General features: G+C 42.7%; 1 protein-coding gene across 1 annotated transcript; it reads left to right on the top strand.

Annotated features, from left to right (window-relative positions):
- Positions 1 to 1241: 1241 nt before the first annotated feature.
- Positions 1242 to 10738, top strand: TUSC2 (tumor suppressor 2, mitochondrial calcium regulator). The gene is made up of 3 exons (XM_063426601.1): positions 1242 to 1643; positions 5268 to 5388; positions 9635 to 10738. The coding sequence occupies exons 1-3, from the start codon at positions 1513 to 1515 to the stop codon at positions 9698 to 9700; spliced, it is 318 nt and encodes a 105-aa protein (XP_063282671.1). The 5' UTR covers positions 1242 to 1512; the 3' UTR covers positions 9701 to 10738.
- Positions 10739 to 16801: the final 6063 nt, after the last annotated feature.

The following is a 16801-nucleotide window of genomic DNA, read 5'->3' as shown; positions in this document are numbered from 1 at the left end:
AGTATCTCCTCCCTCTTCATGCAGACACTGAACTTTCCTCATAGAGATTCATTGATTCAATTCATCTCTATGAGGAGATGCTGATTGGCCAGGCCTGTGTTTGAATCATGCTGGCTCTGCCCCTGATCTACCTTCTTGTCAGTATCAGCCAATCCTATGGGGAAGCATTGTGACTGGATCAGGCCACCACTTCTGATGATATCAGCAGACTGCTTGTTTTTCCGAGGCAGACAGCATGCAGAGTTACAGCTTCTGGCTTGAATACAGTAAGATTTTGCTATATTTATGGAGGCATGAGGGGCCCAAGGGGGCTAGATGGTGGTTTTAACACTATAGGGTCAGGAATACATGTTTGTGTCCCTTACCCTATAGTGAGCATGTAAATTTATAATTTATCTGCACAAAAGAGATTTTTTTTCTTTTTTAGGACACCCAACTATACTTGCTGCTCTCCATTTAGGGGTAGGTGTTTTACTATATACACACCATTTGATGCGCTTCACTCTATAGATTAACGATGGTCTATCCTTCCAATAATTTTGTTTGTGTATGTATATTTATATGTGAGAAAGAGAGATACCCATTAGAGTGTAGAAGCACCACAAAATACTGTTATTTTAAGCGCCTTTTTCACGCACAAAGCACTATTCTCATATTTACGGTATTTGTTGTGCATAAATACATTTATTCTTTTTACATTTTGTTTCTATTTTCAGTAAGCGGTACTGCTAGTAACGCCTTTGGGGTTCTTGCAAATAGCCGTAAGGTATAACATCAACTGTATTTGAGAAAAAATAAATGATTTAGTTTAGACTTTGAAAATGACAAAAATAATAAAATCTCTCTCCCTGTCACCAGCCGCCATCTGTATTACCGATACCCTGCCCACACACCCTGGCTGGTAATGATAGGAACAGGGTTAGCATTCATTTGGACTATAACCAAAACACTATGCTGCAGTGGTTATGGTGCTTAGAGTAGCCCTTGAATGGCTTTCTGTGACCCCTGAGCCTATGACCATGTGCCATGAAGTGTCCAGCACTGAGTACTGACAGCAAGCTCCTCTATGGCTCAGACCGCCCTTACTTCCGGCCACGTGCTTTCATCTTCACCCCCCATTCGCTTTGCGCTGTAACCCCGCCCACATTCTGAGTTTTGATTGGTCAATGCAATGACAGAAGGCGTGTCTATCCACCACGTGATCGCCGGTACTCCTTGGCGATTTCGCCTTCGAGCAGAGCGCCTATTGGCTGGTGAGTGGAGCTGTGCGGATCACGTGACAGCAGGCTTGCTGCGGCGCCGGTAGTGACGTCAGATCAAAGCTGTGCGTCTGTGACAGAAGGCACCGGGAGGGCACGCTCGATCCGAGGAGACACCGGGCAGTCCGAGCTCGGACACGGCTGTCCTCAGCGACCGATCAGCGGCGGCCCCGGACGGAGCGACCCAGCGGCCGGCGGAGCATCCAGCGCTGTGTGAACTGCTCCATCAGCTCCCCGGGGAGGGGAACCCGTCATGGGTGGCAGCAGCTCGAGGGCCCGAGGTTTGTGGCCCTTCTCCTCCCCAGGACCCGAGACCTCACCCAACACCGAGCAGAGCCTGGCACGGATCCGCAAGGCCACCCCTTTCATCTTTACCCGGCGCGGGTGAGGAGCGGAGGGGCAGCACAGGGGGCGGTGGGGGCTGGCTGTGTCCATGGCAGGAGCTGCTCACAGAGGGCGTACCGTGTGCCCTGCATGCCGTGATACCCAGGGAGAGCTGGGGGGGTTAACTGTGCGGAGCTGGGGGGGTTAACTGTGCGGAGCTGGGGGGGTTAACTGTGCGGAGCTGGGGGGGTTAACTGTGCGGAGCTGGGGGGGGTTAACTGTGCGGAGCTGGGGGGGTTAACTGTGCGGAGCTGGGGGGGTTAACTGTGCGGAGCTGGGGGGGTTAACTGTGCGGAGCTGGGGGGGTTAACTGTGCGGAGCTGGGGGGGTTAACTGTGCGGAGCTGGGGGGGTTAACTGTGCGGAGCTGGGGGGGTTAACTGTGCGGAGCTGGGGGGGGTTAACTGTGCGGAGCTGGGGGGGGTTAACTGTGCGGAGCTGGGGGGGTTAACTGTGCGGAGCTGGGGGGGTTAACTGTGCGGAGCTGGGGGGGTTAACTGTGCGGAGCTGGGGGGGGTTAACTGTGCGGAGCTGGGGGGGGTTAACTGTGCGGAGCTGGGGGGGTTAACTGTGCGGAGCTGGGGGGGGTTAACTGTGCGGAGCTGGGGGGGGTTAACTGTGCGGAGCTGGGGGGGTTAACTGTGCGGAGCTGGGGGGGTTAACTGTGCGGAGCTGGGGGGGTTAACTGTGCGGAGCTGGGGGGGTTAACTGTGCGGAGCTGGGGGGGGTTAACTGTGCGGAGCTGGGGGGGGGGTTAACTGTGCGGAGCTGGGGGGGGTTAACTGTGCGGAGCTGGGGGGGGTTAACTGTGCGGAGCTGGGGGGGTTAACTGTGCGGAGCTGGGGGGGGTTAACTGTGCGGAGCTGGGGGGGGTTAACTGTGCGGAGCTGGGGGGGGTTAACTGTGCGGAGCTGGGGGGGGTTAACTGTGCGGAGCTGGGGGGGGTTAACTGTGCGGAGCTGGGGGGGTTAACTGCGGAGCTGGGGGGTTAACTGCGGAGCTGGGGGGTTAACTGCGGAGCTGGGGGGTTAACTGCGGAGCTGGGGGGTTAACTGCGGAGCTGGGGGGTTAACTGCGGAGCTGGGGGGTTAACTGCGGAGCTGGGGGGTTAACTGCGGAGCTGGGGGGTTAACTGCGGAGCTGGGGGGTTAACTGCGGAGCTGGGGGGTTAACTGCGGAGCTGGGGGGTTAACTGCGGAGCTGGGGGGTTAACTGTGCGGAGCTGGGGGGTTAACTGTGCGGAGCTGGGGGGGTTAACTATGGCTGGTGCTGGAGTTTGGTTCTGACATGCAGTGAACATGAGGCCATGAAGTAGTAGTGTTCTAGAACTCCTAGTGACACTTGGTAAGGCTGAGGAAGCTTCTTGGCAGTTGGAGTTTTATTACAGTGTGAGTGGGCTTCCTTTTGGCCTCGCTGCATTACATGCTCCCATGGCACATTGCCTGTTTCATATTCAAGTAAATATTGTAAACTAAAACCTTGACAGGGTCATGCATTATAGTGTTTAATTTGTTTTAAACCAACACTACTGTCCTCCACTGGGGAAGAAGACGTTTTTTTTAAAAAAAGGTAGTTGGGTTATGCCAGCCCAGTCAGAAAATAAATAATTTTATATACCTTCTATCCCCTGGCCTGCCTTTCTAACCGTGGGCGACGTTCATCCTCTGGCTGAGATTATCACGAATGATGTTCTCAGCCAATCCAATGCTTCCTGTAGGGTAGCAATAGTCACACTCTACAATAAGATGCCAATCTGCATCTTATTGTAGAGATGCAATAGCTCAGTGTATCACTATGGGAAACGTTAAATGTCTCCATGCAGAGTGTGGAGACCCTGAAGAGCGATGTAGAACTTTATTTGTGAAGTGCCTTGTGTTTTTAGGCAACATTATCAGTTAGCATATCAATAATTCTCCTTGGGCTCTGGATTCTAGATGCATTTTAAATAACTAAAATTCCTCCGTGCTCAATGCTCTTGACTCTACTTAAGTGGAATTATAGTGAATGATAATGCAAAAGAAGCATGCACAAGCATTTTAATGATGAAACACAATGCTTAGATGGCTGTCTGTGGGTGTATTGCAGTACGTTTTTTTTTCTGCTGGGTGATTTGCAGCTTTCTATTTGAAGTTAGAAATGGTGCTGAGGGTTTCGCACAACTGTGATGTAAAAATACAAAAACATTTCAGTTTTTGATTTATTTTAGGTTTTTTTTATGATGCCCCACCCCCTAAATGGGAGAATTAAATTGCTTTATTCCACAACAAAAATAAACAGTGGTTTGGCTCAGCAGATCTTTTATCAAACTTGTCTTGACAGAGGTTTTGCCTATTTATAGTTTAGAATATAGTTCCTACAACGAGCAAACTGTAGTGTGTGAGAATGACTGGCTGTCTAACATTCCAGAACTATAATTTGGGTATCCTTTTAGAAATGCCCCTGGAAATGATTAAGCCTGTGTTTAGTTTGTGCTCAGCTTAGAATCTGGTTTCACCCTGCTCTGGATGCCATTCCAGTTAACTGCTCAGAATTTACAAACCTTTTTTTGGTATATGCCCTAATGATAATTAAAATAAAGTTTGGGAGACTAACACCGCACAGCAGGGTTAACTGTGAGTACATCTGATATCCCAGACTGTGGGCAGTGAAGCGTTGATGGAAATTTAACAGAAGATTATATTTCTCCCTTTGTCCTCTTGCTTAGACAGGTTGCTAGTTTATGATTAACATTTGACATCAATGCTGCAAGTCTAATTATGTATCTAGTTAAATAAACAGATCTGGCCAAAGTCCTTTCCTTAATTATAGGTAGAAATACATAAATTTACATCTAACACATGTGAAGCTTTGGAAACGGCTGTTAACAATTTTATTATCAACATCTTTGGAGTTGGGTTACAATAGTTCAGTGTAACCCATAAGTGCCTTGAACAGATAAGGGAGAGCACCAATCAGAACAGTCCATCAGTTCTTCATATCTGATAATATATTAAATTAAAATGGCAATTGTCACTTGTTTGGAATTTGCACAATTGAATTAATGTTGAAAATTGCCTAAACATGTGTTAACTATTTTTGTTGATGAGGTACAGTTTTCTTTTAAAGGAACACTATAGCGTTAGGGATATAAATGTTTATTACCCACACTATAAAGCCCTAGGGTTCAAAGTTAACTCCTTGAGAGTTAATTACCTTGCTCCTGTGCAGTTGATCCTGCCTACTTGGCTGAGATAATAGTTGTCAATGATTTCACTCCATCCAATGCTTTCCCATATGAAAGCTCTGGGAGGCTATTGCACATGCACAGCCAAACACCATACTGTGCCAATCAGATGGCCTCTTTGAGATGATCTGACAGAAATAGTGGAGTTTTACATCACTATTTCATGGAAGCACCTCTAGTGGCTTTCATATGGAAAGTCACTAGGGCAGGTTAACCCTGCAAAGAAAACCTTGCCATTCCTGCAGATTGGCAATGTTTTCAGCTGTAGGGTTAAAACAGGGGGCACAGGAGATGACGTGATCTAGGTGCCTATAGTTCTTATCTACATATGTATGCCTCCAGTATATTCTGTTTAATCATTGTGTGGTGCATGTTCTTTATGTATGTTTCCTTTTCCTACAGCTCCATGTATTTTGATGAGGATGGTGATCTGGCCCATGAGTTCTATGAAGAAACAATTGTGACGAAGAATGGCCGTAAACGTGCAAAGCTGAAACGTATTCAGAAGAACCTAAGACCCCAGGTGACCAGCATGTTTAAATGCAAATCTTAGTGAAAGCAAACTGGATGAAGGGAGAGTGGGGTGATTTAGAAAAGGTGGTGGAAAGTCAAAATAGAAGACTTGAGTGAAGGGGGACTGAGTAACAACTCTCTTTTCTGTCGCTCTGTGCTCTTATGTCACATAGAAAGTCAAGAGGTTGACATTTGACTTCCAGGGACCTTAGGATACCGTTGAAAACTTTTTACAAGCAGAATATCAATTTAAAGGAACACTATAGTCACCTAAATTACTTTAGCTAAATAAAGCAGTTTTAGTGTATAGATCATTCCCTTGCAATTTCACTGCTCAATTCACTGTCATTTAGGAGTTAAATCACGTTGTTTCTGTTTATAAAGCCCTAGCCATACCTCCCCTGGCTATGATTGACAGAGCCTGCATGAAAAAAAAAACTGGTTTCACTTTCAAACAGATGTAGTTTACCTTAAATAATTGTATCTCAATCTCTAAATTGAACTTTAATCACATACAGGGGGCTCTTGCAGGGTCTAGCAAGCTATTAAGATAGCAGGGGATAAGAGAATCTTAATTAAACAGAACTTGCAATAAAGAAAGCCTAAATAGGGCTCTCTTTACAGGAAGTGTTTATGGAAGGCTGTGCAAATCACATGCAAGGAGGTGTGACTAGGGTTCATAAACAAAGGGATTTATCTCCAAAATGGCAGAGGATTGAGCAGTGAGGCTGCAGGGGCATGTTCTATACACCAAAACTGTTTCATTAAGCTAAAGTTGTTCAGGTGACTATAGTGTCCCTTTAAATAGGTGACTTGTGTGTCGCTGTGATTTGCAGAGCAACAAAGTTAAGATAAATACTTACATTGTCCCTGACACCCAACAGTATTTGGAGAATGTGATGTAATGTCTGTACAACGAACAATGGTACAAGGGAACAGTGTGTCTCTTTTATGCCTCTGCAGAGTGTAGACCCGTCTACTTGCTTGCAGCCGCTGTTGGCTGCCCAGGTGAGCTATTTAGGTGTCTTCTGACTGGTGTGGTTCTAGGTTATAGAGTATTCTCCTGAATTTGAATCCTTTATTTCCAGGGAAGTCCTTGAACGCAGGCACACCAGATTAGATACCCGAATAATTTTAGTGTTTATTGTGGACTGGCTTTTTTTTTTTTTTTCCTGGTTTATTTTGGGGTTAATGTGTGGGGTTTTCTTTTTTCCCATTCACAGAAAACTATTCCATCAATTATTTATTTTAAGTTATGTATCTTTAAACAGGGCTTGCTAAACATCAAGATTCGCATTACTGTGAAAATGAATGCCGTTGATTCAATTTATTTTAAAACTGATAAAAAAAATAAATCTTTATTCTTATATGGCTCCTTAATAATAAAGTGCAATGAACGTTGAAACCTGGTTGTAAGTATTTTATACAGACTTGTTCTCCATAGCTCCTATAAATGTGTTTTGAGGTTGGCTCCTGAATTCTGTATGCATTTACTTTTTCTCAGTCCTTTATGCACGGTGTGGGATTCATTTTTAACCAGCAGAGATTGAGATATTGGTTTACAAATTGTTGCAAATTTCGCCTTAAACAGTCAACTGGTTGTTTGTTTATAATTACTGTAAATGAGCGTCATTCAAAATTAAAAAGGAAAATATTTGAATTATTTATGGAAAGGCATTTAAAAAACAAACAACTTTTTCATGTAGAAGTGTGCCTGTGAGAGTTTCAATGTTTGTCAATAATTTAAAAATAATGATTCTTTGTCATATTGAATGTTAATAATAAATGGTGGGTAGGTGAGCATGGGAGATGATTTTTTTTTTTTTTTTTTAACTGGGAATTAAAAGGGTTAACTATGCCTGGTCCATACAGACACTGGGATATTTTTTTTTACAAACTCTCATAGATTTTTACAGGCACAAACACAATTAAGCACTCTTGCAAATTCTCTCCTATACATTCTAACAACATACCTCCCAACTGTTCTGGATTCGATGGTACTGTCCTAAATTTAGGGACCTCTCCCACATCTGTGGACACCATGGAATGTTCCCAATCTACATTGTCTAAGTACATCAAAATATGTGCTCAAGCTATGAAATAGCAGTTTGGGCTTTTAGTCCAGGCCTAAAATGCTTCAAAAGCACTCTGTGCATGGGACTGGGTTAGCAAGTAGTGCCACCTATGTACCAGAGGAGCCCAATCATACAAAGGGGGGTATATACCTACTACTGATGTTGCCTAAGTCATTTATGCAGCATGTTTTATCTGTCTTTCTGCTCCAACCAGGCTCAGCATAAATTACAGAGGTCCACACCAGCCCCACAATACTAAGCCAAATGATGTTTAGGGAGAGTCTGTCTGCTGCAGGACAATGGTATAAAAGCATTGCTATATTTGGACCCATGTCTTGCACCAGCAGGCCTTGATATTATGTTCCGTGGTGGGTTTAGGGTGGGGACATATGTCTCCCTTTTAAAAATGCTTGTAAAGATGCATAACTCAGCATTATTCGTGGATATATATTTATTCCCATTCAATGGTGGAAAGTAGATATACAGCCCTGGCCATGGACCCTTCCCCCTGCCTGTACGAATCGTAACCTTCTGCCTCCTCGTCCCCACCACCAGACCAGCCACCATACATCCCTGCAAGAAGGCCTTTTGATTTTGATCACTGCAGCTGTAAGGTACGGAGAAGATATTCAACCAGATTTATTTCATTTTGTTACTAGATTACTTCACGATAATGATACTACCATTGTTACATATAGTTTACTACTGTAATATTTTGTACTTGATGTTACATGTAGTTATTAATAATCTGGCTGATAGAATTTTGGTTGCCAAATGCTAACTTGTTTATAGCAAATGGCTAGCCTGCTCCATTCCCCCTGACCCCCCTCCCCGGCTTGCCACTCCCAGCTCTAAATGCCTTTTTAAGTAACTGTTTTATCTCTCTTCCTTAGCCCCAAGTCACCATACATCCCTGCAAGAAGGCCTTTTAATTTTGCTCGGCACTACCCACCTACCCTGGTTCCTTCTAACTATATAGCATGTTCTTCCAGCTGTTTGGAACCATAGCCAATCACCTCCTCATTCCCTTCACATGCTATCAGCTGCTGCAGTTATACTATTAACTCTCTATCACATACAGATCCCTCTGCTACCTCTTGTCTCATCTCCCCAGTTTAACCTTTAGATTGTAAGCTCACGGGCAGGGTCCTCTACCTGTTGTATCGTTCTGTTATTATTGTGTTTGTCTTTTTCCCAATTGTACAGCGCTGCGGAATTTGTTGGCGCTTTCTAAATAACAGTAGTAATAATAATAATAATAATAATAATAATTGTGACACTACTTTATAGGAAGCACTTTCATTTGCTCCCAGACTGCATGATTCACCTTCACAGTGAGGGCTGAACAGTACGTCAAGGCACCTGCAGAAAGTAGAAAACGATCAGTTCACCAGCAGCCCTCAACTGAAACAGGTCCTACAAGGTGTAGGGAGAACTGCACAGACCACAACAAACTGCCAGTAAGACTAGCTGAGAAATGTATGCAGGGAGAGAGTGAGTTCATCTCTACTCTTAGATATGTGGGGATACACCAAAAAAAACGTAAGCATTAATCAGTGAAATTAACACTGCAGTGTCCCATTTCTTGTCTGTAACTATTAGGACGTTCAATGTTAAGAGCACGAGAGTACTGTAAACAGACAACGGCTCAAATAACCTGTACTTCAGTGGGTACTAATTTTGTGCCATTACAAAAAGAACCAGGGTCATTTGCGTATCAGACTAATCCCACCCAAAAAGAGGGGGGGGGGACCAGATCCGAAACGCAGGCCGGCTCTCTGCACGAGAGATACAGCATCCCCAGACGATCGTTTCACCCTTGTTGGGCTCTGTCTGTTCTGATATCTCTGTTGGCACCGTGACCAGGGGGTACATGTCTAGATAACCCCTTTTAACTTAGGGAGAGCAAAAAACAAGGTGCAAGAGAGTACTGTGAACGGACAACAGCTCACATAGTCCTCCCTTCAGTGGGTGTTTAAATGTTAAGCCTTGATGTTATGGAGTTGGTCAGCAAAAATTAGTTATTTTTAGAAGCATTTTGTTCCATAGGTGACCTCCTCATATAATTTTTATTTTTAGAAGCATTTTGTTCCATAGGTGACCTCATATTTTAGTATAAATACTTTAACGCTACTCTGTTGAAAGCTGAAACTAAATGCATTTTGTTTTCTTTCCATTCAGGGCACAATTAAATTAGACCATCCGTGCATCCATGTGGACTTTCCTGTTGTACTATGTGAAGTCTGATGCAGGTTACCACCCCTGCCTGCCGCGCTGTGCCCTGCTCCACAAACCTCTATGACCCTCGCCGTACTCCTGACAAGGGGACAGGAGCCTATATTAATATGCGGGGATCCACCAACAGTTCTCAACTAGAGATCTAAGTGCTGCTTGTGCAGAGACACTGCCCCCGTGTGTGGTCGAGAGACATGACCGTCCTATGCTGCTACAACAAGCTGAATGGTTGTCCACCTCACCGGGACCTTGCTAGGATGTGGTCATGTGATATTTTATTGAAATTCCCGGAGACAGTGTGAGTCGGTTAATGGCTGGCTCCCCAAAGTTGAATCCTCCCTCACTGTAGCCCATACCAGAAGTGAGAGAAAGAAGCTCGTCAGTTCCAGGATGCCATGCTGTTGTTAGTCTAGACTCCTTTGCCCTGGACAGTTAACACTGACCCACTTGGCTTCATGTTGCAGTCCACAATAGAAAATCATAGATGATTGGTGCCTATGTACTTCTAGCATTGGATAAGCCAACATGCAGTTGATTTCCCCCCCACACCCTTATTTTAATAAATTAAGCATGGCATGGTCTATTGCTGTGTTAGGTTTAGCACCCCCAGTGCATATACCGATGTTAGAACCCTGCACCCGTCTGCTTGTATTATGCTCTAACACATGCTGGTGAAATGTGAAATTATGGTAGGATTTTTATTAACCCTTAAATAGCCAGGGCACTCTGCACTACGAAGGACAATCACCAATGTATCTCTGTGTCTATGTGACGTAGTGAGTTTCTGGTAGCAGGTGCGAAGTCACGTCACTGCTCTAACAACTGCAGTACAATCAAGTGTGTACGTTTACCCTGTGCCAGGGCTCTTCCCATCAATGTTTATTTATTACATGTATGTTTTACTTTTGTGTTCCATGTACGTGAGCTGAGAAACGCACCGTGCTGCTGTACCAATCCTGGTACTGTTACCCCATTCATTCTATGCCGATGGGGCAGTGGCAGACTGGCAGCATGGAATGAATGGCCCTCAATAAAACTTATGTTTCTAAAGCTGTGCTGGCTATGTGTGCTGGTGATGGGAATCCAAGAGGTGTCATGTTTAACATAAAGCTATCTCCAAACTAGAAACACAAAAAAACATGACACAGTAGGTTGGATATGATGATTTGTAACGGAGGGCAAAAGTGCCTATCGAGATGAGGAGCAAGAGGAGAAGTGAATAGGAAGATATTGTACCTTACTCTCCTTTGTACATCATAAGTAACTGAATACAGGGGGTGGGATGGGCAATAAGATGATGGAAATAGAGGGGAACTGAAATGGGAGCGCCAATGAAAAAATAAAAGTAATACATTTTACAAGTAAAATAAACAAATGTAGGGTCTGGATACTTTTGAGATATGTTTAGATTTCTTCAGAAGATTAGTCAGCACTAGTCCTATTTAATCACCACAGTTTCCGTAGCTGGACATTAGCTCGTACATACCCTCTTTGATTAACTGAAAGGGTAACACATTAGTTTGGTATTGGGAATGAATACCTTGCATGTTCTCTTTCTGTTATATAATAATAATAATAACAATGAAGACTCAACTTAGGGTGCACGGACCCTGACTCATTGCACAGCCAACAGCAAAATAGAAATGTCTAGCACAAACCTTTTAACGTGGCAAAGGAAAAGGTGACATTGCAGCCATGCAGGGCCTTTCTCAAAGCCTGGTTTTAAGAAAGGCCCCGTGTTGTTGAAACATCACGTTAGTTGCTTTACAGGTGATGCCCTGTCCTCGGAAGTCTCGTGTTAGGAGATTTTATATTAATTAGTGAATTTTGGGCTTGTCTATTCGGGTGGGAGATGACATATGATATGACACTTGCATCATTCTTCCCACAATTGTAGTGGCTAACTCCACTAACAGAAAGTAAAATATGATGGCCAGTATGCGGTAATAAGCACTGACTTTTCTATTATTTTAAAATAAAAAATCTAATTTTGGCTCACAGTTGCGCCTTTCTCGATCTGGTTCGAACTATCAACATCTGTATTTAAACAGATACATTATTGCACTTTGGAATTAACATTCCACACACGGGCATGGTTTCAAAAGAATAAAACAAGTGTCAAACACCATAATAGTTACAGATGCATATGCTTTCACCATAGAAAAGAAATTGAGATTTTAGAAAGTGCCTAGATTATTACCAAGTCCATAGGTAACAGCGATATAATTAAAATAAAGACAAATAATTTTCAAAGAATTGGGCTAACTATGCTAGTACTAATATTGTTCACATAAAATCATATAGTTTACATTTATTAAAGGGACAATCTTGGCACCATAACTTCATCTTTTTTTTTTTTTTTGTAAATGGACACCCAGTTCAATGGTTACGAATTGATAACTCAGGCAATCAGCAGAAGGAGCTGGGCAGAGTGTACAGGCAATATTCTTACAAGTTTGGAGTTAAACCATTCGTAAGCAGTTAAACCCCTTAAGGTAATGCCTAGGATGCTGGGGCACCATTACAACATCATGGAGACTGCTTACTGCAGTTTTGTTATAAAAAATATTTAAATTTGGTAAATTTTGAGCCCTACTCCAAATTGACTAATGACTCCTCTTTAGTCTTCAAAATGGATTCTAAATTCATGGCTTGTTTCTATAAAGCTGTGTTACGGTTGACCTCAGGCTGGCTGAGGGTTGGACCGCTTAGATGTCCTGATTCCCAATCCTGGAGAGTAGTAGCAAGATTCCAACGATAATCTTGTGAGTGTAGAACATCCAGCTAGCTATGGGTAGAGCTAGTATAATGCATTTCCCTACAACACAAGTCGAGTCTGTGAGTTGAGGGTAAGAAGACTGGTTTATTGATCACTCATGCACTGCTTAACCCCTTAAGGACCAAACTAATGGAATAAAAGGGAATCATGACATGTCACACATGTCATGTGTCCTTAAGGGGTTATTAAATACATATTTTCAGGCCAGAGACACACCCCTCAGGACCTGATGGTACACAGGGTAACAACCAATGGGGACAAAGTGTGTTTTTTCAAATCCTCCCCTCTAGCCGATAATTAGTTCCAATGGATACAGTAACTCAATTATCTCCAGGCACATGCGACATTATAACTTTTATGGATACATGAAAATTGAATAAAAATACATAACTTATACACCATAGTATTTAATTGTCACATTCAACCTGTCCCCAGACAGCTTGAATCTGAGCGCACAAGATATACGAAAAGCGCTCATATCTCACGAATGGCATGGGGATAAAGATTGTCTTGAGGGCTGTTTGGCAGTTATCAGCCCAGGGATCCTCGGCCATAGTGTCCTGCAAGGGGTCGGTGTACCCTACGTAGTCTTAAAATACTGAACAGCATGATCTTCGGCATTTTATACACGAACGGACGGGGCATGATAAATCCCAGCGGGGTTCGTAAGAAATAGTATCCGAAAAGAGTACCAGGCGTTCGGTAGTTAAAAATGGCCGCAGCCACATGTTTGTGCATACGAACGACGACCACCCTGTCAACGGTCAATTAGGCTGCGGTTAACCACAAAACCGCAGCTCCTGGGTGGTTAAGCAGGGGCACACTCCTCAGGTTGGGTGGTCGATCGTTCAATAGTTTATTTGGTATTTAGTTCGATACGAACAGTGACCACCCTGTCGACGGTCCATTAGGCTGCAGTTAACCACACAACCGCAACTCCCGGGTGGTTAATCAGGGGCACACTCCTCAGGTAGGGTGGTCAGTCGTTCAATAGTTTGTTTGGTATTGGAGAGGTGAACAAGGTTAATTAGCGGCACACGCCAGGGCCGGGTGGTCGGTCATTCGTACATACGAATGATCTGAGACAGTTCTTTCGTGAAATAACACAACAAAGTAACAAAATAGTAGCAGACAGAGAGGACTTTGTAACAAGCTGTAAATGTCACATTTTATGGCCACTCTCACCATATGGGATCGAGTTTACAGATATTCAAGGAACACTATACTTGACTATTCACAAAAGGGGGAAAATTCTAAGTGAGTTTCAAATTTAAGGCCAATATTAGAGAATTTTTCCGATTATTAATATTTTGACCTTAAATTCAAAACTCACTTTACTGAATAACTTTGTATAGTGTTAGAAACACAAACCTGTATTCCTAACGCTATATCAGGGCTCTTCTTAAATCTAAATAAAAATTGGAATAAACAGTATTACTTACAATTTTGTCCAGCACAGAGATACACTACCTGCAGCTACTTGATCCGCCTCCCACGATGTCACACTGACACTTCTTTGGTCCAATCAGATGCACTTGGTAGAGAAGCTTTCGGGGTGAAAAGCGCATGTGCTCCTCCTGTAATCTAGTGAAAAAGGTTAGCTGAGAACAAAGTTTGACTCTTTTCTTACAGCGCAAGCACCTCTAGTTGCCGTATTTACCCTGCAATGTAAACATTGCTGTATCTATTAAAAGGCAATGCTTTACATTAAACGGCTAAAACTAAAGGACCACTGCACCCAGACCATTTCATTGAGAAGTTCTCCTGACCTATAACACCTCATTCATTTAAATGATCAATGCAACTCAATCATTGTTAATTTAATACGTTTTTTTTTTAATTATTCAATCCACAGTTTCACTCTTAATTTTCACCTTCCCAAAACTTAAAAGGACACTAAGCACCAAAACAACTTTAATGTAGACCTGCACAACCTGCAGCCCCCCCAGGTGTTTAGAATTACAATGATTCTTTGAATTAAACATCTGGGTTGCATGGGACTTAAGGCAAATTTTGATCTCCAAACTGATACTGGACTTCTTTACGCTATGTATGAGGACATCCAGCATCAACCAAAACCCCATAGGAAAGCATTATACAATGCTTTCCTATAGGAGAAGTCTAAAGTGAGCGCCACATCACCGCGCATTGATTCCCCATGCCAGCTTTGTTTTCGTGGCACTATAGTTTCCCTTTAATAAAGTGGTTTTGGTATATTTCATATGCTGCTACCACCCATTAGAAAGATCAAATGATATGTGTCCCCACAAAAATAAATGGATTTCTGAACTTAAAATACAAATAATAAGAAGTAAGAAATGGCGCTATATCATATATCTAAAAAAAAAAGAATAGTTCCTATTTTAAAAAAGCTGCACCTTAAAAAGGGTCAACCCAAACCAAAAACATTTTGACAGCAAAAACAACAACAAGTAAAGGTGCACTGTGTCTTTAAGACTCAAAATGCTGGTGCAAAGAGTGTTATTTGCCTTAATAAAGTGCAAGCAAACTCAAGTGGCACCATGAAAAGTGTCTGTGCAAATAGTGAGTGTTCAAGTACATGCAGGATTGTTGTATGCAATACTCTATTGCAACTTACATGATACCATCTTTATCTTATTTCTCAATGTGGTATTTACATGAGGAAAACATACAAGAGAAAAAAAGGGAAATATATAGTGTAATATTGTTATATACAGAATAAGTGCTGTAGTTATAAAGTATTCCATTCACAAATGTAGAGCAGATGAGTCTGCTCTAACTGTAACAGCTCCAAAATAAAGTGCAGGTATCAGGCTAGGTGAATATACAAATAGCCTTTATTGACAAACTTTAAAATCTGCAGGCAAGTCAGGACCTGATTTGGAATTCCTCTGGTAAGACTCTCACCCCAGTCCCTTCGGTTTGGACCACAACACTAGCTCCGGGTGCCAATATCAAGCAGTTCCTTGTGGGAGGCGGGCTTATGAATTTGCGTGCGTAATGGCATGGATAGTGTGATGGCGCGTTTCGCCGCGAATGACGGCCTCCTCAGATTCACCCTCCCATTGCCCACACGTCATATTTAAGTCCACCCTCCATGAGCGTGTGTTGCAATCAGTCTGTCTTTCTTCTATTCTCATTGGACCATACGGAATACATCATTAGCAATACTAAACGCATGGTCCAATGAGAATAGAAGAAAAACAGACTGATTGCTACACACAGTACAGAAAAAGAAAGGTTGCGCCAAGGAATAAATAGATAAAAAATATATAAAATGAATAAAAATACAAATATAAAAAATAAAATAATAATAGGTAAGTTCCAATGAGTATCTGGAGATAAGATAAATATAGTCACTGATTCCGCTGTATGGGGTGTTTTCTCTTGTTGTAGTAGTTCACACCGTCTCGTGATATGGAAAACACAAGAAGAAAGGACCAATCGTGCGGAGTGTATATAATTAATGTAGCAGTATATAAAACATATATGTTGCACTCACATTTAGGTGAGCTATAGCCAGCTCAGGGTTTGTAGGCATATAGCGGAATAATCCCCGCTTACAGGATGTGTTGGTGCTTGTCCTTCAGGGTCCAGCTCTCAGGAGAAGAGGGAAATAAAAACAGCAGATAGTGCTCTCTGATAATATATATGAGGTGATGAGTAAAATAAAATAAAATATACTCACAAGTAAAGTGCAGGTCACACTGCACTTTCGAAATAGCGTTAGTGGTATAATCCCCACTTCAGGATATGTAGTATAAAATGCCAGGAAAAAGTAAAATAATAATTATAGTAGTGTGCAAAAAATGATCATGGTGCAAATTTCTAACCATAAAATCATTTATTTTATAAATAACACGATATAAATAACCATAACGCGTTTCACCGCTGGGGCTTGATCAAAATGGTATAACATATAACCTGGCAATTAAGAATATATATAGGCAACATATCACTCCCCGCAAGGAGCCTTACTACTCCCCAACATCTCCCCACCTAGATTTCCGATCCTAAACGGAACGAGGCAAGGCTGCCCACTTTCACCCCTCATGTTCGCCATATCCCTAGAGCCCCTTCTTCAGGCAATCCGTACCAACCCTAACATCGAAGGTGTCAACATCAGGGGAGACTCATACACAGTGTCCGCTTACGCAGACGACATCCTCCTCACGCTCACCAACCCAGAACACTCCATAGACCCCATGCTAGCCACCATACACGAATGCGCATTGGTAGCAGGATACAAACTGAACATCGCAAAATCGGAAATACTACCGATACAACTGTCGGACTCGCAACTATCCAACCAAAAAAATAAATATCCATTCCGAATATGCCCCTCAAACATA

This window comes from Pelobates fuscus, chromosome 7 (assembly GCF_036172605.1).
Source record: "Pelobates fuscus isolate aPelFus1 chromosome 7, aPelFus1.pri, whole genome shotgun sequence".
NCBI lineage: Eukaryota > Metazoa > Chordata > Amphibia > Anura > Pelobatidae > Pelobates > Pelobates fuscus.
The sequence above is the reverse complement of the archived record's forward strand: the minus strand, read 5'-3'. Positions and strand labels throughout refer to the sequence as shown.

Bases quoted from the DNA above. Each gene is read 5' to 3' on its own strand.
- TUSC2 (XM_063426601.1), top strand. From the start codon at position 1,513: ATGGGTGGCAGCAGCTCGAGGGCCCGAGGTTTGTGGCCCTTCTCCTCC. The intron at 1,644-5,267 runs GTGAGGAGCGGA...CTTTTCCTACAG, and splicing joins TTCATCTTTACCCGGCGCGG to CTCCATGTATTTTGATGAGG. The intron at 5,389-9,634 runs GTGACCAGCATG...CTTTCCATTCAG, and splicing joins AGAAGAACCTAAGACCCCAG to GGCACAATTAAATTAGACCA.